Source organism: Lagenorhynchus albirostris, chromosome X, assembly GCF_949774975.1.
Source record: "Lagenorhynchus albirostris chromosome X, mLagAlb1.1, whole genome shotgun sequence".
Lineage (NCBI taxonomy): Eukaryota > Metazoa > Chordata > Mammalia > Artiodactyla > Delphinidae > Lagenorhynchus > Lagenorhynchus albirostris.
In genome coordinates, this window is record NC_083116.1 from 106245113 (window position 1) to 106272890 (window position 27778).

A 27778-nucleotide genomic window follows, 5' to 3' on the forward strand; every position below is an offset into this window, starting at 1 on the left:
AGTAACAGCAGTAGTAATGACAGAAACAATAAATCCTACACGCCTGTTGCTCAAAGAGGCCGGGGATGGGGGGGATGGGGGTCCTTGGGCCACTACATTAGAGTCACCTGTGGAGCTTATTAAATACATAGATTCTGGACCCCACTCCAGTATTATTGGCGTTCAATCTGAATTTCCATTTTTAACAAACTTTCCAGGCAATTGTTCTGGAGTCTAAAATTTGAGACCCATCTGTTTTGCTCCTATAGTTTTCAACTCTGGTTGTCTTATAGAATGACCTGGAGGGTTTATTAAATCAACCAACCAACTGACTAACAATAGGGACAAACTTCAGACTAGTATCATCTGAAATCTGTGGGACTTTAGGAGTTTTTAAACCTTTCCAGGCGATTCTAAGTGCACCTAGGTCTTAGAATTATTACTAGTAGGCCCATTAGAAGGATTCTATGAAAGAACTATCTCACTCCTCACCAAACCTTTACAGCACAGTATCAAACATGCCAAAATCATAATTTCTATTCATACATTATAACATTTAGCAATGAATTTCCCATTTTACTGAGGAAAAGCATGCTGAGACCACTGAAAAAAAGGATTTTCATTCAGAGTCCAGTTTTCCTTTCAAGTTCATAGTTGTGTAAACAGTTTTTTATTGCCAAGGACAATAGAAGAACTGAGATATTTCATTGCTTAATTTAAACCCGCTATTCATTTTCATAATTTTATAGTTCTCTTCGTCATATACATAGGCTTTTGGCATGTTCTGCTCTCTGATTTTTCGGATATTGTCCTTTTATTGGTTTTGTTTCCCAGAAGGTAGAAATTGGACTGCCTTAGCAGTTTTTCCATAATCCAGTCATTTGTGAACCATCTTGATGACTTTTGCCATATATCACCTTTCCTAGACTCTTATTTACCTATGTTTTTGTTTAAAGTATTTAGTATATATTATTCTACCAGAAATAGTATCCACAAGGTCAAGTTTGATCTACTACTTAAGTCTTTTTTTTAATTCTAACACATTTTAAATCAAATACATAAATATTCAAATAAAAACTTCCCTCTGTGTACCATCTCAAATCAACATAACACTGGAATAAAAATCCCTAATTTGGGCAAACAATTGGCTAAATTATTCATCAACTTCAGATATTCTCGATCCTTCAGAACTTCACCCACCCTCCACCACCCCCACCCCCACCCCCGCCGCCACATCAGTATCACTGGGCATTAAACATTGATTGAAAATGTAAGCTTAATCAAGCAATTTGTTTGCATTACTCTTACAGGCCATACATACATGTTAAAAATCCCACAGCAGCGATTAGTTTACTACTATTTTAATTCTCTGAATATTCGCCTCCTTCTATGTTTCTGTTTTTCCAGTAAAAGTAGATCTGATATCAATTAGGAATCTTCTAGAAATAAGTAAGATGTTCCTTGACGATCAGTCTTTTAACCAGCTGTTAATGAGTGTAATTGAAAGTTCCTGAGAATTTATGTGTGTGTATGAGGCGCACACATAGTCCCAAATATTCTCCAACTATAGAGTTCTTTCTTGATATTTTTAATAATATGTCAGGTCCTATGAGTCACAGCTTAAAATACAATATAGAAATTATACACTGAGTCATAATCCACATAACATTTTACTTTTTCAGTAGAAGTTATTTTTTCACACTGAAAAATCCTACTGAGGTAGAAATGACTTTGTGAAATTTTAAATATATTAATTACTTTGAAATCCAATCTGAAATAACCTTACAGTTTTTAAAAAAAAAATTACTTTCCATTTTTCATAATGATTTATCTCTGCTTTACCTTTAATAAGTGTTCCTTAAAAGGCTTTCCTAAGACATGAATTTTGCCTAACCAGCCCATTTGTTCTAAAAGGTTTATGGTTGTTCACTTGTTACACTTGTGATAGAAAGATTTACCACTATTCCCCTCCCCCCAAATAAATAAATAATATTAATAATTTTATTTATCTTTAACATAAAATGAAAAGTAAGGCCAAAACATTTCCCTTTAGGAATAACTGTGCACTACAACTAGGTGGAAACAGGGTTAAAAATCATAAAGTGATTAAAGATTTTGGTCACTTTATAATATTACCTGAGGGGACTTTATTTTAAGGTCCTTATGTGAGTAGTACCTTAAAAAGAAAGGAATAAAATACCTGGGGAGCAAGAAGTAAGGAAAAGAAACAGCAAAGAGGATTCACGTGTTATCATTCCTTTCATTTCTGTTCCTGAAATCATTTTATGAAATAGATGAAGGGAAAATGCAGAATTTAACCTTGAAAAGATCATTAACGTGATAATAACTTTTAAGTGACTGAGTTTGTGATTCAAACTTCTCACAAATCCAGTAGTGAAGAAAAAAAGGGGGATTGTAAGTGGACTTGACTTTTTAACACTGGTTTTCTTTTTGTTCAGCCAATTGGCCATTTCTTAAGTCCCCTTCTCCATAATCATAATAGAAATCAAGTCTAAGAATTATAAGCTTATACAGACATAAACAGAGAGGGAAAGAAAAGTATAACGAGAGTTGTCAAATTAACGAAGGTACTTACAGAGGTTCCAACAACACATTATTAATTTATTTTCATCGATGATCAGGTAGAAACCAGAAGAAACATTTGTAGCTTAATAAATAATTTAATTTCTTGAATTTCTATGTAACATATAAATTTATTTTTACAGGATATATAGAGAGCATACTCATAGAGAGCAACAGACTTATGAAACGACTGTAAAACACAAATTATAATTCAAGTTTAAAATTTCTCATTTTTACACTTGTATTTGTCTATTTTCCTATTGCTAGTGAAAGCAAAACCAAATATATAATTGTAAGTATTCCAAGAAAAAGAGGAGTGCCTCCATCGCCTACACGAGTTACATACATTCCAGGTTGTACAAAATCAAAGAGGGTGGGCAGAACTAAAGGGAAACACTGGGGAAAATGCACTTTTTACTGACTGCTGAACATATCTGAGAGTGTCTGAGTTTAAAATTTGACTTGAACACCAGCAGAGGAAAATGACTAAACTCATTTTCCTATTTGGGTTCTCTCAAACTCTGAAAATGTAAAAGTTTTTACAATTCAATAGCAGATTATATGAACATATCTCCACTACTTTGGTCGAAAGAACACACTAAGGATTCTAGCTACCAGGAGCATATGTTGCAAGGAATATGGACAACTGTCCACATATCCTAACAGAAAGATGTCTTCATCCCAGTTGAGAATTAACCTAAAACACTCACATCTGATCTCCCCAAATTTAGTCTCTCATTGACTAGTAAGGATAGATCCGAATTACTTTGCCACATGTTCATGCACTATGTAATATGTAGTTTTACATTAAATTTTTTTTTAATGACCAGCATGCCCTTTGAAATTTAAGGTTATCTGGACTATGAAGACTGAAATTTACACAACATTAATATTACATGTAAGAGTCTCAAGTTCATGTGCAGTTCTTCGGTTTCTATTCATTTAGTAGTGGAGGGAATACAGTGTAATGACTTGCCTTTGTTAGAAAGAGAATTCCTTTCTGGCTGTAGACCCTGGGGGATGCATCAATGAAGGTAGTGAATGGTAGAGAAAACAATAGTGTCTTACTTAACTTTAATGAACGATTCAGAAACATGAGTTTGTCAGTGGACTCAGAGACTAATTAGAGGAACATTTACTAAAGGGAAAAAGGAAAGTTTTCTTTTTATGTATCTTATGTGCATATAATGGAGAGATGTTTTGTGTTCTGAGCCTGGAAGGAAGAAATGATACTTGATGGAAAATTAGAGCTGAGTTCCTTCTTTTTAGTCTGGGCATTCTCTATACATGTGACTGAAGTTTGACGATGACAAAACACATAAGATTAGGATTAGGATTAAGTCATCATCATCATCATCATCCTTCTCTTTACTCAAATTTAGTCAGGTCTTATAGCTCCCTGTGACAGTACCTTAATTAACGTAGCACAAACTTTCATCTTGCTGCCCATAATGAGTAAAAAGTAAAACTTTAAATAACCACCACCTAACTTCAGTTCATTCTCAAAATTCTTCATACTACCCTAAAGTTATATCATAAATCCTGAAACTGGCATAAGCACAGTTGCTGAAAACCAAGTATATAACCAATTCTAAATCTTGGCATAAGAAAACTGGGTCCCTTTGGAAAAACACGTCAAATGGCTGTTTCTTCTACTCCTGCACTAAATTAATTCTTCTTAGTTTCGTTGTAGTAGAATGATTAAATCAACCCATAAAAAAGTTTAAAGAAATAAGGCGTCATGCCACATTGCATGATTTCACATCCCCCCACCCCCAAGTATCTTTTGAGTAAATTAAGAAATGAATAAACTATCAACTCTTACTTATTTGGGCATGGATTACTTGTCATCAATCAAAGTTTTTCCTCACTGTAAACCAATCCTCCCACAAAGCTGGGTCATGCTGGAAGAGGAATTGCCTCTGTTTGTTAAAAGAACAACAGTCATCCCCTGAATTTTCACGAATAAAGGTAAGGAATAGTAGCCACAACAGTGCTTACAAGACATGTGGTTTATCTGAATGCCAGTTTCCGAGAATACGCTCTAAATTGAAACATCGACAATTTTTTAGGTGATGGATGTCTTTGAGACTAACATCCCAGAAATCACAGTTTTGTACACATTCATAATTCTGTCTGAAATTTCAAGTGCTTCGTTATTTTCTTTAATCCTTTTTACAGACTCAAGGTGTCCTTAAACCCAAGTTTAAGGTCTGTTGTTAAGGATAATGCAAATTTAACTGTTGGTTACTTTCTTTGTTCAGAACAATAAAGTGGGAAGGGTTAGTGATAAGGCAAGGAATAGCTCTGCTTCCATTGACAAGCTGCTCCTTTTAGGGAACTCAGTTGCATTATCATGTCTTTGTAATGACTGTATATGTTGTTAAAAAAATTCTTCAGCAATAGGGAATATGTAGGTAGGATTTCTAATCCATTTAATAATATTTCACCTCTTTTAATCAACTATAACAATAGTGGGAATAATGACCAAGCAAGTTCAGATCAGGAACAATACGGGATTTTCCACTTCTGTGTCTATGTATTCATTTAGTTCCATTCAGTCATTTTACTTGCACAGTATCAATGGTCTCCTCTGAATTTGAGTAAGCTTTCTTCTGGGACTAATGATATAAACTTAAACTAAATTAAAATAAGAAAGAAATTAAGCACAAGATAAAAAAAATACTTCTTAGAAAAAGGAGAACTAGGGTATCATTCCAGAATCTGAAGATAATTCACAAATGTATGAATTAATGTCTTCCTAGAAATGGTGATCTAAATTTACATAGATGGTATCTGTCAAAAGTTAATGACTATTCTAGGATAAATAAAACTTACTTGGAGTTTAGGGTCGGCTCTCAGTTATTATTTGTTCTTGTCATACAATGCTAAATAATATTGAAATAAGGAAAAAAGCAGTATTTAGGTATTTAAGTCAATAGGGTTCAAATACATATACTATGAAGAAAGTAATAAATGCAAAATGGTTGACTGAACAATCAGGGGTTCATCTATAGAACTATAGTAGGTTCAGGTGTCTGAACTCATCCTGTGTTAGATTTATTTCATAAAATTGATCTTAACTTAAATCAGCTGGCCGCATGAGATACAAATTTCTTCTCTGCCCATAGAAGACCTATGGAATGGATTACAAATCAAATAATCAAAGATTTGAGCACCAGTATAAAGGGTAGGACGCTCATAGGCAGCAAGCAGAGGTTACATTAAAGAACCAGGTGGACTTACGAATCCATAACATGTCACATTGGAGTCTGAGCAGCGAATGATGAAAAACAGGCAATACCAAACAACACACATGTCCAAGTCCAGACGCTGATTATCTCCCTCTGCTTGGCTAACATATTCACACTTTCAACTGTGTTTTTACAGCTAGAATATTCTTATCCCCCACAGTCCCCACCGAAAAAAGAGAAGGATGAAACCTAAGCACTAGGGAAAATACATTTTTTTCTCTCTTTATTGTGAATTCTAACATAACTTTTGTTAAACATAGAGCACGTAAACACATGACAGTTTCCTTCATTTGTTTTCACATGGAGCTGATAGAGGAATACTTGGGAGGAATGTTTCTAAAGCCATAGATAGCTTCTTTTTCCATTTATTTTCTAAAAATATGACAAAGCATTAGAGGAAAAAAAACGTTTTTTAAGTTGTGAGAATATCAAATATTACCCATCAATCCCTGAATCATGCTATTCAAAGTTCTTAAATCTACACTAAAAATAGAACAAAAAATGTACTCCCAATGCAGCTAAATTAACACCTATGGATGCCTAAAATATGACTGTGGTCTGAATACTTCCTCTACATTTATTCCACACTTTCATCGTGCACTTAAAAAAAAATAAAAAAAAAAAACCAAAGAAATAAACCAGGCCATTGCCATGTTTACAGTTTTCTGAGCACTGGGGGAATCTGGAATCCAGTCCAATGAGGTTGACTGCCACCAGTCCCTGACAGGTGTCCATAGTACAAAGTAAACAATGGCCTTCTTGGATTCTGAAAATAAACCAATGTGCAAAGCTGACCTTAAAGTTTATGTGTCCTTGCAGCTTCAGTTCTGGTTTGTGAAAATGTGACACAGGTCCAAGGGGAGCACGGGAATAAAGAACAGATTGTAGAGAAGGACCGAGGCGAGTTGTCAGGGAAATAAGCATTTTTTTAGCTAATAAAAATCAATGCACATCCTGAAGGTCCTTTACCTTGTCACACAAATATGAGACGTTTGCATTGTTACAAAATTCTTATACTCATCTCTCATACATCTGCAATTCAGTTTTACCCTCCCCAGTGAACTCTACTGAAGTTTACATTTTTGTGTGTGTGGCCAACTCATACCTTAGTATTGTGACCAAAAGTGTAGAATTGTTTTCTCATTATATGGTGGTAGGAATAAACCAAACATACAATACTCACTACACGAGCCCACAGACGATGGCTGGAATGGAAGTTCCTATAATGAATCACTAAAGTAATGCATGAGTTCTATTATCAGTGTTTTCATCACACTGATTTTTTTTTAAAACTAAAAGTTACTTAGGTAATATTTCCCTTTAGCAATTCTGCCCTCTGCAAGTTCCTTTATGATTGATGTTTCATCATTTTCAACATGACTATGTATTAGCTGCTATGTCATTCAAACATAAAACTAAATGGTAAGAGATGAATTTCCTGGGAGCATCAGCTTTCTGTTTCTGACAGATAGAATTATACAGTTAAAGTAAAACTAATTATTTATACAGTAAAAATTAATTATTTTAAATACCTTCTCACCTAATTTAAAAACTATTTTGTGTAAATAATGTTTATTTTGAAAATACTGATTTCTGTTGGTATTCATATGTTTGACCTCCTGAGTGCTTATATAAACACTTTGATATTAATAAGTGTTGCTTATGTTCACAAACTGAAACCAAACACTTGATTCTGAATATAGCACTGAAAATTAAATACAGTAAATTAACATTTAAATACAAAGGGACCCCATAATAAGTTTCACAGATTTGCACTGACTCTTTAGAAAATAACATTTTCTATAATACAAGGTGACAAAACATATTTGATGACACATCCTGCCCTTCCCTTTGGTTTGGAAGCCTTCAATGTAAATTTCACTTTGACTTGTGTTGATTCACCTTTTTGAGTTAACTTGCCAGGCATTTGCACATAATTTCATTTGCAGAAAATTATAGAGGGAAAAGAGGAAGTAGAATAGTAAACAAAAACAGCCACAAACACATTCATGCCTTTCCAGGAAGTGATCAAATATAGGGCTTGATTTTTTTGGTTTTTTTTGTCTTTTTGCTTTTTTTTGTTTTTGTTTCTTTTGTTGTGTGTTTTTATATATATATATGTATATATATATATATTTATATAAGGGTACATCAACTCATTTAAAAAACGGAAACAGCACACTCTCCCCCATTTTCTGCCCTTGATCTTCTCTTCTTAGCACTCTGTAGTGGTCACTGTCAAGTGACTAGCACACTTTTGGGTCTGGAGTGTATTCTGACGAGCAGTGAATTAAATGTTAAGACAGTTAGACCCCCCCCAACCCCTTCTCAGAGTTTACACATCATGCCGCCATTAGAAGGGTAGAGGTGGGGAATGAGGTGGGACAAGGAAGATATTCAGGGCTCTGATTGGTGCGGCCCTCCTATGAACAAGTGTTCTTCTCATCTTTTTTTTTTTTTTTTTTCCCAAATGGCAATGCTGGCATTCGTTGCACTGCTTTCTGAAGGCCCTCATGGCCCTGCTGATCCTAGGCAGAACCCAAGAGAGGATCCGGCGCTCCTTGTCCCATCGGATAGATTTGTCCAAGCACCCCAAGGAAATGTTAAAAGCAAAACAAAAATCAAGGAAAGGAAATAAAAACCCATTCTAAAACTAAACTAATGAAGCAAAAAAGGGTTTTCTATCTATACATAAGTCTCTTCTTTAAAAAAAGGTAAATTTACAAATTCTAATGACATATAAAACAAAGTCAAAAAATGTAATGGTAAGAGACATGGTAAAACAGGAAGACACTGATGCTACAAAGAAATTGCAAAAAACATATATACAAGACCCTGTTTTTCCTCGTGTTCTAGAGATTGTAATGCATGTTTTTAACAGCAGCAGTCGAGGATTTAGTTCCAGGCACTGGACTGCAGACTCCACTCAGACTCCCAGGGACAGGGTGTCCCTTGCTTTTCTGTCACCATATCACACTGGATATACTGGTCTCCCTTGGCAACAGCGGCAGGATGGCACTGTTTGTGTGGGCCTCGTCTGGATTCTGCTCCCTGCTCGATTTTGTCTGTGGCCGCTGACCGTTGATGAGTGTCATAGGGATGTTACAATAGGTATGCTGATTTCCCATGGAGGTAAGAGGCAGGGTGCCGGTAGGAGGTACGTCGTATTCATAGCTTCGGTAGTAGTGTTTCTGACGCATTTGTGAATGGTAAGTGTTGTGAAAGGTGGATCGGAGATCTGGATGGGCAGTGGCTAGAGCTGTGGAGGTGGCCGCAGCCATGGAAATGGCTGAGACAGTCTGCAGCTCCCCGAAAGGCCCCTGCTCACTAACATCTAAAGCCTGCTCGTGCGTAACGGGTTCTATCCTCTTAAAAGGCATTTCATATTGTAAACGTTTCCAGAACTTAGAGTTCAGCTTGTTGCATTTTGGTCCATGCCATTTAATAACGGTCAGGAGCTTGATGGTGTGCTTGAGGGCCTCCACCTCCTGGTAGTTCATAACTCCTCGTAGCTCACTGCATTCAATTAGTATCACTTTAATTTCTCCAGTCACAAGCATGTTTCGAAGTCTGGTCTCCAGCTCAAAGATGCTCCAGCCCCTTCTGACTACGTAATTTGGGGTCATGACAATAATCAGCCGCTTGCTTTGATCTACACACCTTGCCACATCTTCAATATATGCTACAACAGAGAAGAGGGTTTATCAGAATAAGTAAATTGAACATTGGGTCCAGAAAGCCCCAGTAAATTCTCTTTCACACATTAAATGAGAATTGCTGGTTCTTTTTGCTAGGTAAACCCTTGAGAAGATGAAAATAGCCAATGATCACTTTGAACAGAGTATGGGACTTTTCTTCTCTCAAAGATAGAAATGTTTTCCCAGGTACAAATCTCTCACTTGGTTTCTTTAAATGTCAAGGCTTATAACATGAGACGCTTTATAGAATAATAGAAGTAGCTTCCTCAGGGGTATCAACACTTATTTTTCATTTGAACACATAATGCCATTTCTTTCTTGAGAAACTGAAAGATGTAGAAGAACTAAAAGTTTAAATTCTGTTTAAAAATGATGATTACACAGACGGACACAAGTATATGCACACTCTTAAATGAAAACATTAACTTACTTCCAGTTGGGATTAAATCTCTATCTGGTATAAACAACTTATATCCATAATGCTTTTCAAGCATATCAGGTAGGATTTCAAGAGCAAAGCGTTCTTCTTCCCCAGTCTCTTGATTCCACTGGTCAGGATCCACTTTGGTGTATGATAAGTATGCATCATAATCTTTATTATCTGTCAAGAACATTACAGAGTAAAGCTGAAGTCACTACGCTACAAAGAAAACAGTAGGACATGAGAACATTCACCTCATTTCATAAATATCTCCAAGTGTCCCACTTCTGGGATGCCAAAGAAAGAAGTCTTTATTAATTTTCATTAAGAATACAATAATGCCAAGTATCGTGGAATGAATTTGGGGGTATAAAGGAGTCACTATTTTTGTTGTTATCAAGACAGTAGGAGAAAAATTAATGAAAAGAGCAATGAAATGGTAACGCTCAACATCTCTGATGCACAGATCATAGAGAATTTTGACAGCTTATAAAAGCGACATATTTGGATAGTACGTTCTTATTCTACATAAAATGTACATTCACCTAATCAAAGGAAGAACACTGAAACTGGCTTGAGGAATGGTTTTTAGGTTGTGTGTGTTGTGCTGATTTTCTTTTGGGGAAAAAATAAAATGAAATTTGGAATAATTAATTTTTCTTTGGGAGCTGGTTCTTGGATTTTAGAACTGAGTTTGGTATGCTGAATTATTATAGAAAAACATATTGTTTTCCTGATCTTCATTTACCTTACATGTAAATTATTGCCAAATTATTTTTCATCATGTTAATCAGTTTGACTATAAGAATCCAAAATTATAATATAAATGAATGAAACTTAGTTCTAAAATTTGATTTCTTCCCTCATTCTTCCCCATATTTACATGAGAACTCTACAAATATTTGATGACTACTATTGTGCATTATTTTTATCTTAACGTAAACATCCCCAAATTCTCATTTGTTGTTTCTTAGAATAAGAAGTCATTTATCTTCTGCATAGTCTCATTCTCCAATTTCCTTTTCGGAGTGTGATATCAGGATTCATAATTCACCTCAATTCTAAATACTATCAGTATGCTGAGCCTATCAATATCAATATGCTTAGGTCTCTTTTGTGCTTCTTTCCCAATGACTGTCATTGTATTATTTGATTATTAGATCAAGTTGAATTGAAACACTCTTAAATTTCAGAACAAAATGAACTGGGCATTTGGTATAGAAAATTTAAAATCTTTGGGGTATAAAACATCAAAGATACAGGGGCATCCATGACTTGCTCTGGATGGCTTTGGGACACTCCTTTTGACTTCAAAGACACTAAAGCTCACTTCTATAACTTGTCATGGAAAACTCAAAAAACTGTTTACTTCACCTAAAGTTAACACAGGCATATAAGAAGCTAGCAATTCTACTATAGGATCCCTGGGGAAAAGAACCTTTAGCTATGGAAGATTTCTTTAAAGCACATTTCAGGTAAAAAAAAAAAAAAAAAGTAATCATCCCTATCATATTTTGGTATTTGGTATTTTCTTTATTCTTCAACCAGGATATAGTTGTACATAGTAAAAATAAAATTCAATTTTCACAAAAAATAATAATTATGTTTGTTATACCATGTCTACGCACACATGCCAGCAGTCTACAGTGGTACCATTTTGTTGATGTGAATACTTCAGTTGAGTAAGAAATCATAGAAAATAGCACATAATAAAGCTATAATATACCACCAGTTAGTATTTAATTAAAATGTCAATTTATTAGATAATCACATGCCATATCTATGAGATAAAATCTTCCCCTTTGCAATATGGGTCAGTAGCTTCCAGTTTAGTAGAAGATGTAGACAAGTCAACAATCTATTTCCAGAGGATAAATGTGTTGCAAAGAGTAGTACAGGGGTCATGGGCCAAAGTGAGGACTCTTTAAGCCAGACTGCAGATTGTAGAATGATTTCATGCATATACTACTTTCTTTCTGGGAGGTTTTCCTCTTCCAGATTTTTACAAAGTACTGTAAAGTGCTGAAGTTTGCTCAGACCTGAGATGTATAATGACTAGATTCTCATTCTTTGCTTTTTGCCTTCTGTAGGCTTAAAAAATATTTGATAACCAGATCAATATGAACAACAAAAAGAACAGAGCACTTATGACTCAGAGGAGATGTAAACAATGGTCCACCAATACTCGTAAGTTCCAGCTGGATATCACTTCTGCTTACATGACACTGTTTCTGGTTCCCCTGCCTCTTCAATGGACATCTCTCTTCCAATCCATAAATACTGTCATTTCTCAAGATGTTTTCTGTGGCCTGTTTCATTTGTCTTTCAGTCTGTTTTCCCTTAAAAATCTCCTTTCCTCCTATGACATCAACAACCACTTCTGTGTAGACGTCTCTCTAATGTAGATGTCCAATCTCGTCTTCTTTCTCATGAATCTGTAACCTGGACCCCTTAATTTGGATGCTCAGCATGTACCTCACATTTGACATGTTCACAATGAAACAAGCTTCCCATCTCAAGATTTGTTTTCACATTTTATTCCACTTAAATTTTATTAACATAACAATCTCACATCTTTAGTCTCCAAACTTCAGAGGCATGTTCCACTTATCTCTTTCCATTACCAATAACCTCACAGCCATTCACTGGTGAAAATCCTTTGGATTCTGTTTCCATCCTAGGTGAGGCCCTACTCTCTTCTCAACTGTTATAATTATATTTTAGTGGGTCTTCCCTCTCCATTTCCTTATTCTTCTGGCCAATTCCGCATAGAATCACAAAATTTATTTTTCCAAACCTCACCACTGATTGTGTTTATGGTAGCTTGAAAAATATTTATGGCTATCCATTGTCAAAAAAACAGCAGCTAACTCTGCAGTTGTTTCCTTTGAATCTGAGTCTGATATCATTGAGTTGAAGGTGATCTCTTTTCCCATGTATTATATTACTGTGCTCACATTTTATCTTCTTTCTTTGACCACAAGATCCTTGACTCAGATATGTGACTAGGGCTTAGTAGATGCTCAAACATATCTGTTGATGAAATGAATGAATGGCCTCTCATTTGGGTATCACATGACATACCTTACGGCTAGTGTGGAGATTTTCTCAAGATTTGGGTCATTTCCTAGGAGAGATGGCTTTGGTGATACACACTCCAAGCTGCCTGGACTCCTCAAGTAATTACTAGGAGCTACAGGGTCAAAGTTTAGCAAAGTTCCTTTGGAATAATCTTGAACTGTATTTTCTCACTGTGACTCAGTTGAAGACCTCAGAGTCCTTGTAAACTTTTCTGAAAAAGTGGTTTTCATGCTGAAGCATGAACGGCAACAATTTGGAGGACTTGATAGAATACAGACTGTTAGGTCCCACCTCCAGAGTTTTCAATTCAGAGCATCTGGAATAGGTCCTTAGAATTTGAATTTATAGCAAACTATCAGGTGATACTGCTGCCGGTCCAGGGACAATACTTTGAGAAATTCTGCTCTAGGACAGGGTATAGGTACCCAAAGGTCTCAAAGGCATCAAAGAACTGCAGTCAGCTGCCAGGTAATTGATCAAAGTACCACAAAACCTACACACTGCAGCCTCAGCTCCATGATGAGTGGTCTTGATACTTACAGGGCATGTGCTCTAAATAAAATAGCTGAAAATCCCCTTTCATCAAAAAGGGGATAAATTCTTACCTAGACTAATATATTCAGTAACTGTATTAAGCTTAAATGAACCTCGGGAAGAGGTGCTGTGGTCTCAGTCAGTTTTCTATCTCTTTATGTCATCTGAGTGAATTTATAACATTTAAGCTAATATCTCCCAGATAAAAAGGAGTCACTCACATGTAGGTAATTCTGGTAATAAGCCCCCTTGCAAGCATCTGCAGCAGCTCCCTCCCTCAAATCAATGGGACACTTGATTGATATCTAATTCCTCTCTTTCCCCAGAGTCTATGTCAGCGCAGTATTGGGCTAGGCATTTATTTACCCACAAAAGCAAACTCCTGACTTGAAAATTATCAGACTGCAAACACCAGGCCAGATATCATGCTAATTTCAGCAATGTTTTCTGATTCAAAATCATATGGATTCTAAGGTTTCTTCTTTTTTCCCAGTTACCAGCTGAATCTGAATCTTGGGAAAGATCTCTTAGATTTTTTTTTTATATCTGTAAGAACATACATTGACTAATCTTAATGTGTATAAGAAACTGAAAAATTGAGATTTTTTATAATCATAGAAAAAAATTATGCTAAGATTTTTAAAGGTAGGACTGTGATCTTTTAAATTCAACTTAAGTTTATAACCAGCTGAAAACTAGTTAGTCATAACAAGAGAGTACAACAATATATTTCTTATTCTGAACTTTATTCTCTAAATTTTATTTTCTGTAACTTAAACCTTCAACTATAATTCTATTGACTACAGAGATGGAAAACAGTTGATGTACACACCCTCTGTAATAATATTCATAAGCTCTAATATAGTCATTGGTTTACTCTTTCCATGATTTTCAAGAGATTCTGACTATAATTTCCCACAAAAAAAGAAAAATAGGAATGAAGTCAGCAAGATGGTCAAATAAGATATCCCTTGCATGTATCCTCTCAGCTGCAGTACAGAGCCAGTCCTGCCCACCCAAGGACCCATCCAACGACCAGATAGAAGCCCTCCAAGAAACCTGGTGGGAGACATACCCAACCACACACCTGGCAATAGGTCCACCGAGTGAAGACCCGATTGTGGATCCTGAAGTGAACACTTGTCCAAGTGCTATACTACTGAACAAGATACTAGAGGCATTCCTCTCCACCCAGAGACCAGACAGGATCCATGTGAACCTGAGCTCCTGCTCACAAGCCTGTCAACCAAGAACTTCACTGCAGACCTGGCAACAGACTCAAAACTAGTTCCAGCCCAGAATGATTAGGATTCTGGAGGTAATCCCATTGGCCTGGGGAACAGACAGGAGAAGAACTTTACCTGCTAAAGTCAGTGTGTAAAGATTAGAAGAGATGTTTGCTCCTTCAAATGCAGAGACACTAATGCAGGGATACATGGATCACAAAGAATCGGGCAAATATGACATCACCAAAGGAAACTAATAAAGCGCCAGTAACCAAGCCCTAAGAAATGGAGATCTACAACTTGTCCAGCAAAGAATTAAAAATAGTCATCTTAAAGGAAATCAGTGAAATAAAAAATAACACAGATAGACAATTTAACAAAATCAGAAAACAATGCATGAACAAAATGAGAATTTTATTAAAGAAACAGAAACCATAAAAAAGAATCAGACAGAAATCCTCAAGCCAGCAACTACTTTGACTGGTGAACTCTACCAAATATTTAAAGAAGAATTAATGCAATCCTCAAACTTTTCCAAGGAAAAATTGAAGAGGAGGGAACACTCTCAAACTCATTTTATGAGGCCAGCATTATCCTGATACCAAAGCCAGATAAGGACACTACAAGAAAACTATAAGCCAGTATCCCTAATGAATATAGATACAAAAAAATCACAACAAAATACTGGCAAACCAAATTCAACTGTACATTAAACAGATAATATAACATGATCAAGTGGGATTTATGGGACTTCCCTGGCAGTCCAGCAGTTAAGACTCCATGCGTACATTGTAGGGGGCATGGGTTCAGTCCCTAGCTGGGGAACTGTGATTCCACATGCTGTGTGGCATGGGCAAAAAAGAAAGCAGGATTTATTCCTGGGATGCAAGGGTGGATCAACATATGCAAATCAATTCCATTTAGAATATCATCAAAAATTATAAAATACTGAAAAATAAATTTAGCCAAAGAGGTGAAAGATCTGTACACTGAAAACTATAAGACACTGATGAAGAAACTGAAGAAGAAACAAATGGAAAGCTATCCCATGTTCATTAATCAGAATAGTTAATATTGTTAAAATGACCATACTACCCGAAACTATGCATAGATTCAATATAATCCCTATCAAAATTCCAATGGCGGGCTTCCCTGGTGACGCAGTGGTTGGGAGTCCGCCTGCCGATGCAGGGGACGTGGGTTTGTGCCCCAGTCCGGGAGGATCCCACATGCCACGGAGCGGCTGGGCCCGTGAGCCATGGCCACTGGGCCTGCATGTCCGGAGCCTGTGCTCCGCAGCGGGAGGGGCCACAGCAGTGAGAAGCCTGCATACAGCAAAAAAAAAAAAAAAAAAAAAAAAAAAAAATTCCAATGGCAATTTTAACAGAAATATAAAAAAAACTCTAAAATTCATATGGAATCAAAAAAGACCCTGAATAGCCAAAGCAATATTGAGAGAGAAGAGCCCAGCTGGAGGCATCACACTTCCTGATTGCAGACTATACTGCAAAGCTATAGTAATCAAAACAGTATGGTGCTGACATAAAAACAGACACATAGACCAATGGAACAAAATCAAGAGCCCAGAAATAGACCCACATATATGTGGTCAGTTGATATTTGACAAGGGGGCCAAGAATACTCAATGTGGAAAGGATAATCTTTTTAATAAATGGTGTTGGGAAAACTGTCTATCCACATGCAAAAGAATAAAGTTGGGCCCCTATTTCACACCATTCACAAATTTTAATCTGAAATGGATTAAAGACTTAAATGTAATACTTGAAACCATAAAACTCCTAGGAGAAAACATAAGGAAAAACTCCTTAACATTAGTTTTGGCAACAATTCTTTGGCTATGACACAAAAGCACAAGCAACAAAAGCAAAACTAAACAAGTGTGACTGTATCAAAGTAAAAAGCTTCTGCACAGCAAAAGAAACAATCAATAAATAAACAGGCAAGTTACAGAATGGGAGAAAATATTTGCACACCATATATTAGATAAGGGGAGGGTTAATATCTAAAATATATAAGGAACTCATACAACTCAATAGCAAAAAGACATGTAGGACATACATACAATGGCCAAAAGGTGTATAAAAAGATGTTCAACATCACTAATCATCAAGAAGTGCAAATCAAAACCACAATGAGACCTCATCTCATACTTCTTAGGATGGCTATTATCAAAAAGACAAGGTAACAACTGTTGGCAAGGATGTAGAGAAAAGAGAACCCTTCTGCCCTGTTGGTGGGGATGTAAGTTGGTGCAGCCACTATGTAAAACAGCATGGAGATTCCTCATAAAATTAAAAATAGAAGTATCATATGATCCAGCAATCCCACTTCTGGGTATATATCCGAAGGAAACGAAACCACTCTCTCAAAGAGATATCTGTACCCCAGTGTTCACTGCAGAATTATTCACAATAGCCAAGACATGGAAACCACCTAAGTGTCCATCAACAGATGAATGGATAAAGAAAATGTGTATATGTGTGTGTGTGTATACATATATATAAAAATACATACACACACAGTAGAATATTATTTAGTAGAATATTATTCAGCCATAAAAATGAAGGAAACCGTCCATTTTATTTAGATGGACCTTGAGGTCATTACGCTTAAGTGAAACAAGTCAGACAGAGAAAGACAAATACTGCATGATCTCACTTACAATATGGAACTGAAAAAGCTGAATTCATAGAAACAGAGAGTAGAATGGTGGTTGTCAAGGGCTGGGGGCAGGGGAAAGGGGGAGATGTTGGTCAAAGTAAATGAACTTCCTGCTATGAGAAAAATAATTTCTAGGGATACATACACAGCTTGGTGAATATGGTTAACAATACTGCATTATATACTGGAGAGTTGCAGAGAATAGATCTTAGAAATCATTATGTGAGGTGATGGATATGTTAAGTAACATTATTGTGGCAATCATTTCACAATATATATGTGTATCAAATCATCACACTGTATACCTTAAACTTACACAATGTTACATGTCAATTATATCTGAATAAAGCTGGGGGGAGAAAGAAAAACAAACAAACCAAAAACACCAAACCTAACCAATTAATTAGTTGCTTTGTTACTTTAAGTCAAACAATTAGTCCAGTAGAATTTTCTCCTTCAATTTACCGAATGAACTACTATGTTTTATAAAAAGATATATTTGAGGGGGAAAACGTTTAGACTCTGGAGAGTTAAGAAATAAAAATATGAATTAAAAATATTATTAAGAAATCTTGAAGAGAGAAGGAAAATATAGAACTGTATAACAGGAATAAAAAAAAGTGGTTGGAAAAATGATAAATAAATATTTTCCTCTTTGACATATGAGAGGATATTAGTCAATTCTCTTCAAAAGGATTGAGAAGCCAAAGGATCCATGGATTTTTTAGAACAATAGAGCTTTTAAGAAAATGTAGACTGAAGACTCCCTTATCAAGATGAAGGTGGTGGCTATATTGGATGTGGGCTAGGAAAGAGATTTACTGACAATATAAATGGCTTGGGATTGACATTCAGGTCTTTGGGAGTTCTTAACCTTTAAACGCCTATTGAATGGTTGTCAGACGTTATTGGCAGGTGGCCACTTCTTTTTTAAAATTTACTTTCAAATATTTATAAGTCACATATGTGAAATTGACTAGTGACAGAGGCCATTATTCAGCAAATGGATTACCAAAAGGAGACCCGGGTAGGGCCCAATGATGAACTGTGTATTTCATTTTAAAAGGCGATTTTCTATGTTTGCATGTAGTATATTAGCACAGAATTATGCGATCATTAAAAACTAGCATTGACATAATCTGAATAAATAAGAGTTTTAAAAAAATTAAGTCATTTCTTTCTTGTATTTCAGATTTGCCTTCATATGCTTTTTTATATTTCCAACTAATAATTTTTCAATTAAAAACTCTGCAGAAACAGATGATAGATCTTTGAATAAAAAACATTAAGCATTGCCTTCCCTGGTGGCGCAGTGGTTGAGAGTCCGCCTGCCGGTGCAGGGGACGCGGGTTCGTGCCCCGGTCCGGGAGGATCCCACGTGCCGCAGAGCGGCTGGGCCCATGAGCCGTGGCCGCTGGGCCTGCACGTCCGGAGCCTGTGCTCCGCAGCGGGAGAGGCCGCAGCAGTGAGAGGCCCGCGTACCGCCAACAAAACAAAACAAAACAAAACAAAACATTAAGCATTATTAATATTTTGATTTTGTGATTATTGAATGTCATTGTATTAATAAATTCCACTTTTCATGTCAATTCAGCCATGGTGGCATCTGACAATTATACTCGAAAATAAAGCTGATTGAGTTTTACACTTTGAAAATTTAACAATATTGTTCTAGTTTACATGTTTTACTACTTGGTACTTTTCTGGACTATTTGAATCCATAGGAACTCAAAAAAGAGGTCCTTCTGCTCCCATAAATAAATAAATGTGATAAGGAATCTTGAATTCACAATGCTCTACAAGTTGTAAGTATTCACTAGTAAGTGCTTGTTACTCAAAGTGAAAAGGGCTGCAAAAATGATGTGCCTGAAGTACCATTTTAGTAAAGATGAAGGAGAAAACAACTAGACCTTGGGATTAAGAGGGGAATCTTTGTAAGTTAGGGGGATATATGAATTGTATATGAGACAGAGAAAGAGAAGGGAGGGAGAAGAGACAGGAAAGAAGGAAGAAAGGAAGGAAGGAAGGACTACCTTTATACAAGCATTTAAACAAAAGTGGAAGGGAAACCCCAGTCAGAGGTATGGAGGGGCAAAGGATTCTGGTTGTTGTGATAACTGTATTTTTTTTGGTAATTATTCCAGCAAAGATGGTAGGATATTATGTTAGTGTATGTTCAGCTCTAGAGACAGTAGGTTGCCTTTATGAGGATGGTCAGCTAGCATTTAATTAGAATAAGGCAACACTCTAGAGCCACTACAAACACTTCAACTATCTTTATTTCTGATCAAAAGTAGATGCTTCATTAATTAGCACAATGGATGTTAGAAATAAAGTTTCATTGCTAAAATTAGTGGCTTTTTACCAAGTATATAGTAGATCTTGGAAATGGACCCTCCATGTTGAAATCAGTGCTACTCAAGACATATGTAAAGGAAATCATAAATAAAACGAAAAGACAACCTACAGAATGGGAGAAAATATTTGCAAATGATGTAGCCGACAAGGGATTAATTTCCAAAATATACAAACAGCTCATAATCAAAAAAACAACCCAATCAAAAAATGGGCAGAAGATGTAAATAGACATTTCTTCAAAGACAACATGCAAGTGGCCAAAAGGCACATGAAAAAGTGCTCAACATCACTAATTATTAGAGAAATGCAAACCAAAACTACGAGGTACCACCTCCCATCTGTCAGAATGGCCATCATTAAAAATTCTACAAATAAATGCTAGAGAGGGTGTGGAGAAAAAGGAACCCTCCTACACTGTTGGTGGGAATGTAGTACAGCTACATAGAGAACACTATGGAGGTTCTTTAAAAAACTAAAAATAGAGTTGCCATATAATCCAGCAATCCCACTCCTGGGCATATATCCAGAGAAAACTCTAATTCAAAAAGATACATGCACCCCAATGTCCATTGCAGCACTATTTACAATAGCCAAGACATGGAAGCAACCTAAATGTCCATTGACAGATAAATGGATAAGGAAGATGTGGCGCACACACACACACACACACACACACACACACACACACACACACACACACAGTGGAATATTACTCAGCCATAAAAAGAACGAAATAATGCCATTTGCAGCAACATGGAAGGACCTAGAGATTAGCATACTAAATGAAGTAAGACAGAAAAAGACAAATATCATATGATACCGCTTATACCGCTAAAAAACATGATACAAATGAACTTAATTACAAAACAGAAATAGAGCCACAGACACAGAAAACAAACTTATGGTTACCAAAGAGTAAAGGGGGGGAGGAATAAATTAGGAGTTTGGGATTTACATATACACACTACTATGTATAAAATAAATAAACAACACGGATTTACTATGTAGCACAGGGAACTATACTCAATATTTTGTAATAACCTATAAGGGAAAAGAATCTGAAAAAGAATTTTATTTATTTATTTATAACTGAATCACTTTGCTCTATACCTGAAACGAACACAACATTGTAAATCAACTATTCTTCAATTAAAAAAAGACATATGGATAACATAACATCATTTAGAGACACATCCCACCCCTCAAGTATCTAGTGGGGTCAGTGGCCTGCCTCCTTAGGGAAACTGTTCCAGGCTTGATTCCAAATGGTCCTGTGTCCTGATGAAGAATTTTTTTTCATAAGTTCAAATTTATTTCAGAAAGAATGTAAAAAGTTACATGTAATAGAAAAGATGGTAAATATTAGAGAAATTTTTGAAAAAATGTAAGTATAAACATCTCGAATCATAACACCCTACAATGCTGTTTTCATGTTTAAATATTATCCTTCAGTTCTTATCTACATGGAGACATAGGGATGTGCAAAGCTGATGATCACAGTATACAAATCTTTTTGTTTTCTACTTTTCATTTAACAGCATGACATTTTTCTGTATCACTACCCAGTTAATGAAGAATATCCTTAGGTGTCTTTAGATGGTTAGCCTAATCTTGCCACTGGCATTGTCACATTTGCCTCAGGGGCAAGGTTTTTTGGGAACTCACACACAGACACACACACACTCACATGACACAGAGTTGGGACTTCTTCAAGTTTATAGGATAGGTTAAATGATTGTTTATTAATAAATGTATATGCAGCAGAATTTGTCCAAATTTTCTTTCACCATTTTGTGGAATCAAGGTGGTAGAGGAGTACTTTACCTTCTCCTACCCCTAACCATTATGGTTACCTCATTTACTCAAAGGGACCTGAGAATTATGTGCAACTGCATTGTCTTGGTCCATTCTCAATAGCTGTGTTTGTCCAAACACCAGCACCTCCTTTTATGCATGATCAGATTCCATGGGGGTGGCCAGGCTATAAATGTAAGTTGGGTCACCCTGTTACAGCAGTTGCTTTCTTAGCTAAGAAAACTTTCTGCTCTGGCAGGCAACATAGAGGCATGCTCTTTTTTTTTTTTTCAGAGAATCACAGTACATTTGTACTTAGAAAGAGAAGTCTGGCTGAGTGTGGAGGATCAAATGGAGGGGAACAGAAAAAGGCTAAGAAGGTGGTGTAGGAGGTTTGCACAAGGCATTTGCAATGAAGACTGAGGGAATAGTCTATTTTCAGGAGGTACAATTAACTGACCATGATTACTAATTGGAAATGGCAGATGAGGAGGAAGTGAAGCAAATGAGGTAGAGGATGATACAAAGAACTGAGACGTAAAATGGAGGATGATAAGAAATGAGTGTGGGGGGTGCGTGACTCAAAAGCTGGGGTTGGGACCTATCATAGTGGAGAAAAGCAACAGGTTAGCAGAGAAAAAAACGATAACAAGAGAACTGGGAGAAGGACATTTAGATTTAGGAGTCATTTGTACACAAATGCAAGTGTAGACAGGGTTGTACATGTGATCCAAAAAGGTGGTGCTGCAGAATTAGAAGAGAAGTGCTAAGGCCTGAGTCTAGGGGAAACAATAAAATGCAAGGCTGTGTAGAGGGGAACAAGGAGTGATGTGAACAAACTAAGAGAGCAAAGCATCAATATGTTCCATCTTGGAAAAATAGAATCCTTTTGATATAGAACTGATACAGTCACGTAATGCCTGTTGCAATGACTTGAAAGGAACTGACTAAATGTGTCTAGATGCCAAACAGTCCATCTCCTAGTCTGATACAGTGATGGAAATTTGGGGGATTTGGAGTCGTTTAGACCTGGGTTTGAACTCTGTCTTCCTGGTTGTATAGCTCTCTATCAATAAAATAGTCAACACAGCCCTTGTCATTTAATACATAGTCAATAAATAGTCAGTGAATCTGTTATTATCAATCACCATAGTTCTGACATTACTTCAAAATATGAGGTAAACTTTCTTTCCCTCTTTTTCTTCACACTCTTTGCCTTTCCTTCCAAGAGCACTTTATGTATTCCCTTTTCAGGGGAGATAACATGGTAGCCAAGAATAAAGAAGACTGATCAACTTTGACTTTCAAATTACAGTTTTTGAAGCCAAGTCAAGAATATGAAAAGTTTGGGGTCTCTTAACAATTATCTCTTCTTTGGAAAAAGAAAGGACTTGTGGGAGAGCTAGGAAGAATGGGGATTTGATGATGTCAGAGAAATTTTTCAACAATGGAAGAGTAGATGTTTATTCAACCATAATAGCATGTGTAGATCCGGATCTAAGGGGATGAGACATAGGTTTAGAGGCAACTAAACTCTTCAGAATATTCTACCATTCAGAACACGACAAAAAATTATACTGGAAATTGATAGTTTCGGTGAAATCATTCATATCATTCAGAACACAAAATATGTTCAAAATAGATAAAGTGAGACTTGTTTAGGTAATCTGCTTTTTCAAATACCTTCTACTATGCTAACTGTGCAAGCAACAGCAGATCTTTAGGTTATATTGAACACACCAAAGTTTTAAAAAGCTAAAAACAATAGGGGCTCAGTGTCCAATAAAATAAAGGCTTTGTAAATAGACCTATATTCAAATCCCATCTTGGCCACTTACAATAATACTAGTGCTATCTTCTTTAGTAAGTTACTTAACCACTTACTTAACCACTTAACTGAGGCTTACTTAAGCCTCAGTTGCTTTATCAGTAAAATGGATATTATAACATTGACCTTAGATTTTTTTTTGAGGCTTAGCAAAAATGATTTTAAGAATGCCTAGCACTTTGCTTGATTCTCACTCAACAACGACTCTGACGTTGGCAATTTTCTCATTTCTCTTTGAAGCAGTACTGAACAATAATTTGTATGAACAGGCAAGAAAGTTAGAAACAAAGAATAAATAGGCTAATCAGTACTTTAAAATAAAAAAAAAAAACCAACAAACAAACAGCTTTGCTGCAGCACAGACTTCACCCTGATGGGAAGGGGAGAAGGTTAAAAAGAGAGGAGTGTTAGGGATGCTGAATAAATGGCTCTTCTTCACAAGTCTGACAAAGTGACAAATAAATGTCATTTATTCCAGAGGCCCCTGGAAATGTGGTAGCATGGGCAATTGCTTTATTTTCCTTTGTACCAATTAGTGAAAAATGAACAGTCAATAAAAAGAGATTACAAAAATGATCAAGAAACTTTGACCATCTGTACAATTTATTGTCACTTCACATATGCTTCCTATATTGCAAGTCTATCTTATATTATGACTCACTTTCAAACGACCAAAAAAGGAAAAAAAAAAAACTTTAGTCCTCTCATGGGTGGTTTATGGAACTCAATTGTAAGGACTCCAAATTCTTCTTAGATTGTACACATATTCATGACTGACCAGAGGCAAATAATACTTGTGATTTCTACAAAAACAATATTTACTTATCCAACTTAAGTAAAAGTATTAGATTTATTATTATGAAAACAACTTGCTTGTACACTTTCCTATCTGTTGGTCCCCACTTGGAATAAAAATTAGCCTGTCTAAATATAGCTAAATAAACAGGATTGAAAAGACTGCTGGATGATTTCTAAAATATTTGGTACTGTTTATTATAACTGACCAGTCTAAACAAGGAACAAATTGAGATTCACTTCAAACTATTGGGCCAGGGAACACAATTAAAAGAGACACTCCTGGGCTTCTCTGGTGGCGCAGTGGTTGAGAGTCCACCTGCCGATGCAGGGGACACGGGTTCGTGCCCTGGTCCGGGAAGATTCCACATGCCGTGGAGCGGCTGGGACCGTAAGCCATGGCCGCTGAGCCTGCACTCCGCAACGGGAGAGGCCACAACAGTGAGAGGCCCGCGTACCGCAAAAAAAAAAAAAAAAAAAGAGACACTCCTTACTTATATAGAAGTAAAGCTGGACTTTCAGTACTGATTACAAGGTGAGAGAAAATGAACACTCTGATAACACTCTAGTCAGTGTTTGTAATTCGCAAGTGCTGTTTGGAATACCATTCTAAAAAGAGTAGGTATTGCTTTACAATTTTCAGAGGAAAATACCTACTGGCTGCAAAGCATCACACATATAGTTCCATATAAAAGATGAATTTACAAACTGAACATTGAAAGACTGTAAGAGCTGCTGCAAATAGTTATTCAGGTAACTTTTCTTCCCCTCAGAAAAACAAAAGCAGGAAACAGAATATTCAGAAAGAACATTAAAAGAGGGAACTCATCTTACCTCCATCCAGCTCCTCAGCCCCAAAATGATTCCTATAGAAGAGCATGATTTCTATCTTGTAACACTTGTAGATGGTCACCAAACAAACAAGCAGCAGAAGGATAGCACCAAGCCCTCCAGCAAGTTCAACTGTATACATCAGCTCTAAAAAAAAAATTACAAGAGGGAATTATACCATATTCACATCCAAAATCATAAATTCAACTTGATTTCACAGTTTTGTGGATGAGATCAGATGCAGGTAATGGATTAACACAACCCCTTCCTTTTCTGCCTGAGAATTTGATCTTTTGATAACTTTCTAGCTGTTGCCTTGGTAACCAGATAAGGTAGTATGTGGTAGCTGTGTTTCTAAGAAACATTGCTTCTGGTAAAAATGAACCTATATTGGTAGATTGCATTTGGACTGAGAGAATTATAAATACCTGATTGGAAACTATAATTTTGGGCTTCCTGGGGTGCGAGTAACTCTTACATATAAACCCAACCCTTGTGGGAATCCTGCAAGCTATGCTCATGGAGTTGATAAAAGAAAAATCGGTTTCTGTGGTCTGAAGCTTTTAAGCCAGGATGGTTTCTGAACTCACCCAATATGAATCTTGATCCTTCCCACCTGAGCTGTCACCTGGGAGTTGGGGCTGAGAGGAGATGAGGAGTCAAATAGCACAGTTCCTGAAGGGCAGTGCGGACTGTCGCATAGAGTGTTGGGTGGACCACCTAATGAATACTGTCTGCCGGCTCCTGTCAGAAGCAATAACACTTGTCCTGTAGCTTTCTGAATAGAGTGGTGTCAATGTGGCTGACCACGGTCTCGGAGGCTGAGTGCTAACTTGGGCTTAAGAAATAGGCTCTCGAGTGGATGTCACACCAGACTATGTTGGTAGTATTTTCCTTTCACTAAGCTACTTAAATTTTTTTTTTCTTATCCTTTCTTTCCGCTTTTACTTGGTATGTTACTACATTCTACCCAAAAGAGGAATTTTCCTGCCATTCACTGTATACAAGTTCTCTTATTCCTACTGAATGTTTATATTGCATAAAAAATGATCAGAAAATTTAAGGGATAAAATATTCACTTATTTTCTTCTCCTTTAGAGCTCATGAACATTGTAACAAATTCAATGATACTGATATTTAAACATTAAGCCAGAATGCACAGATTTTGAAACTCACTTTAACTGCCTATTTATACATGTTGACATTGATCGTAATAGTCCAAATGTTATTGATGGGTATCCATTGTTCCCTGCAGTTGACAACTACCTTGAAAAATACTAGTTGCCTTAATTACCATTAAAGATAAATATTCCTGAAATTATGGCTCTAAAATAATGGCATTTTTGATCCTGTAATTTACAATCCACTAATGGGTTATCTAATTTTGTAACATAGTCAGTGTAGTTTTAGACTGAGAACTTTAAAATAATCTATGGCTTTGCAGTGACAAGTACTCTTGGGTTACAAGATCACTCCTGAGATCTTACAAATAGGGTGAAATCATCATGGGTGCAATGTAGTATCAGTGATTAATAATCTGAAAAGTATGGCCATAATTTTCTCACAAGGACATGTTTGTGTGTGTGTGTGCTTGCATGTGATGTCACTTTTCCTGTGATGATTACAGAAAAAAAAAACCTCAGCCATAGTTCTCATTATCTAGTCCTTCATTTCTAATTCAACAGTTTAATAAAAAAAATACATATAAACTACTGTTTCATCAAGTGTATTTTTCTGCTCTTGTTAAAATTAAATAGGACACAGAAGAAAAACTTATAAAAAGTGATCGGAATTTATGAATTTAAGAAAGAAAAAATAAAGTGAGTTATTAAATCTTTTAGAGTCTAAGTGAATTAATACGAAGTGTGAAATACTAAAAAGTACCTCAAGGAAATTTATATATATTTTTATTTGTAAATATCAGACAGCTTTATCTGCTGAATCTTGTGAGGGACTACAACAAGAGAGTACTACAAAAGTACCAGGAATAAAATACAAAACCCAATTTAGTATAATGTTTTCCCACTACTATGTGAACAGAAAAGATTAGTGGGTAGGTAAGTCTGTGGGGTACACTGAGTCTTGTTCTCTCAGGATATCAGTTAAACTCCACCACACATAGAAGCCTGTATAAAACTCTAACTTATGCCCATAGGCTAATTTATATACCAGAAAAAATCTGATTTAAATTACACTGGATATAATGGGAAAGAGAAGCATTTGGACTATGGCTACTTTTTTTTTTTTAACATTTTTATTGGAGTATAATTGCTTTACAATGGTATGTTAGTTTCTGCTTTATAACAAAGTGAATCAGTTATACACATACATATGTTCCCATATCTCTTCCCTCTTGTGTCTCCCTCCCTCCCACCCTCCCTATCCCACCCCTCTAGGTGGTCACAAAGCACCGAGCTGATCTCCCCGTGCTATGTGGCTGCTTCCCACTAGCTAGCTATTTTACATTTGGTAGTGTATATATTGGACTGTGGCTCCTTTTAATATTCATTCTGTTTTCTAATATAATGCATTACACACTTGGAATTCATCACTCTGAAATTTGTTGTGTGAGAAAAGAAATAAAAAAATAATGGAGAATGCTTAACTTCTACTCTCAAACACTGCTAGCAGAAGTGCCCAATGGTACTACTATATTAGAAAATTTTGAGTAGCCGCTAATAAAGTTAAATATGAATCTACCCTATGAACAGCAG

The 27778-nt window shown here is 36.2% G+C and overlaps 1 protein-coding gene across 1 annotated transcript in view; it reads right to left on the reverse strand.

The window, feature by feature from the left end:
* Positions 1–8779: 8779 nt before the first annotated feature.
* Positions 8780–27778, reverse strand: part of IL1RAPL1 (interleukin 1 receptor accessory protein like 1) — a 651888-nt gene continuing 632889 nt past the window's right edge. The window contains exons 8-10 of the mRNA XM_060137369.1: positions 25068–25211; positions 9945–10115; positions 8780–9498 (exon numbers count right to left, since the gene is read on the reverse strand). Coding sequence (XP_059993352.1) covers positions 8780–9498; positions 9945–10115; positions 25068–25211 — 1034 coding nt within the window. The remainder of the gene's footprint in view (positions 9499–9944; positions 10116–25067; positions 25212–27778) is intronic.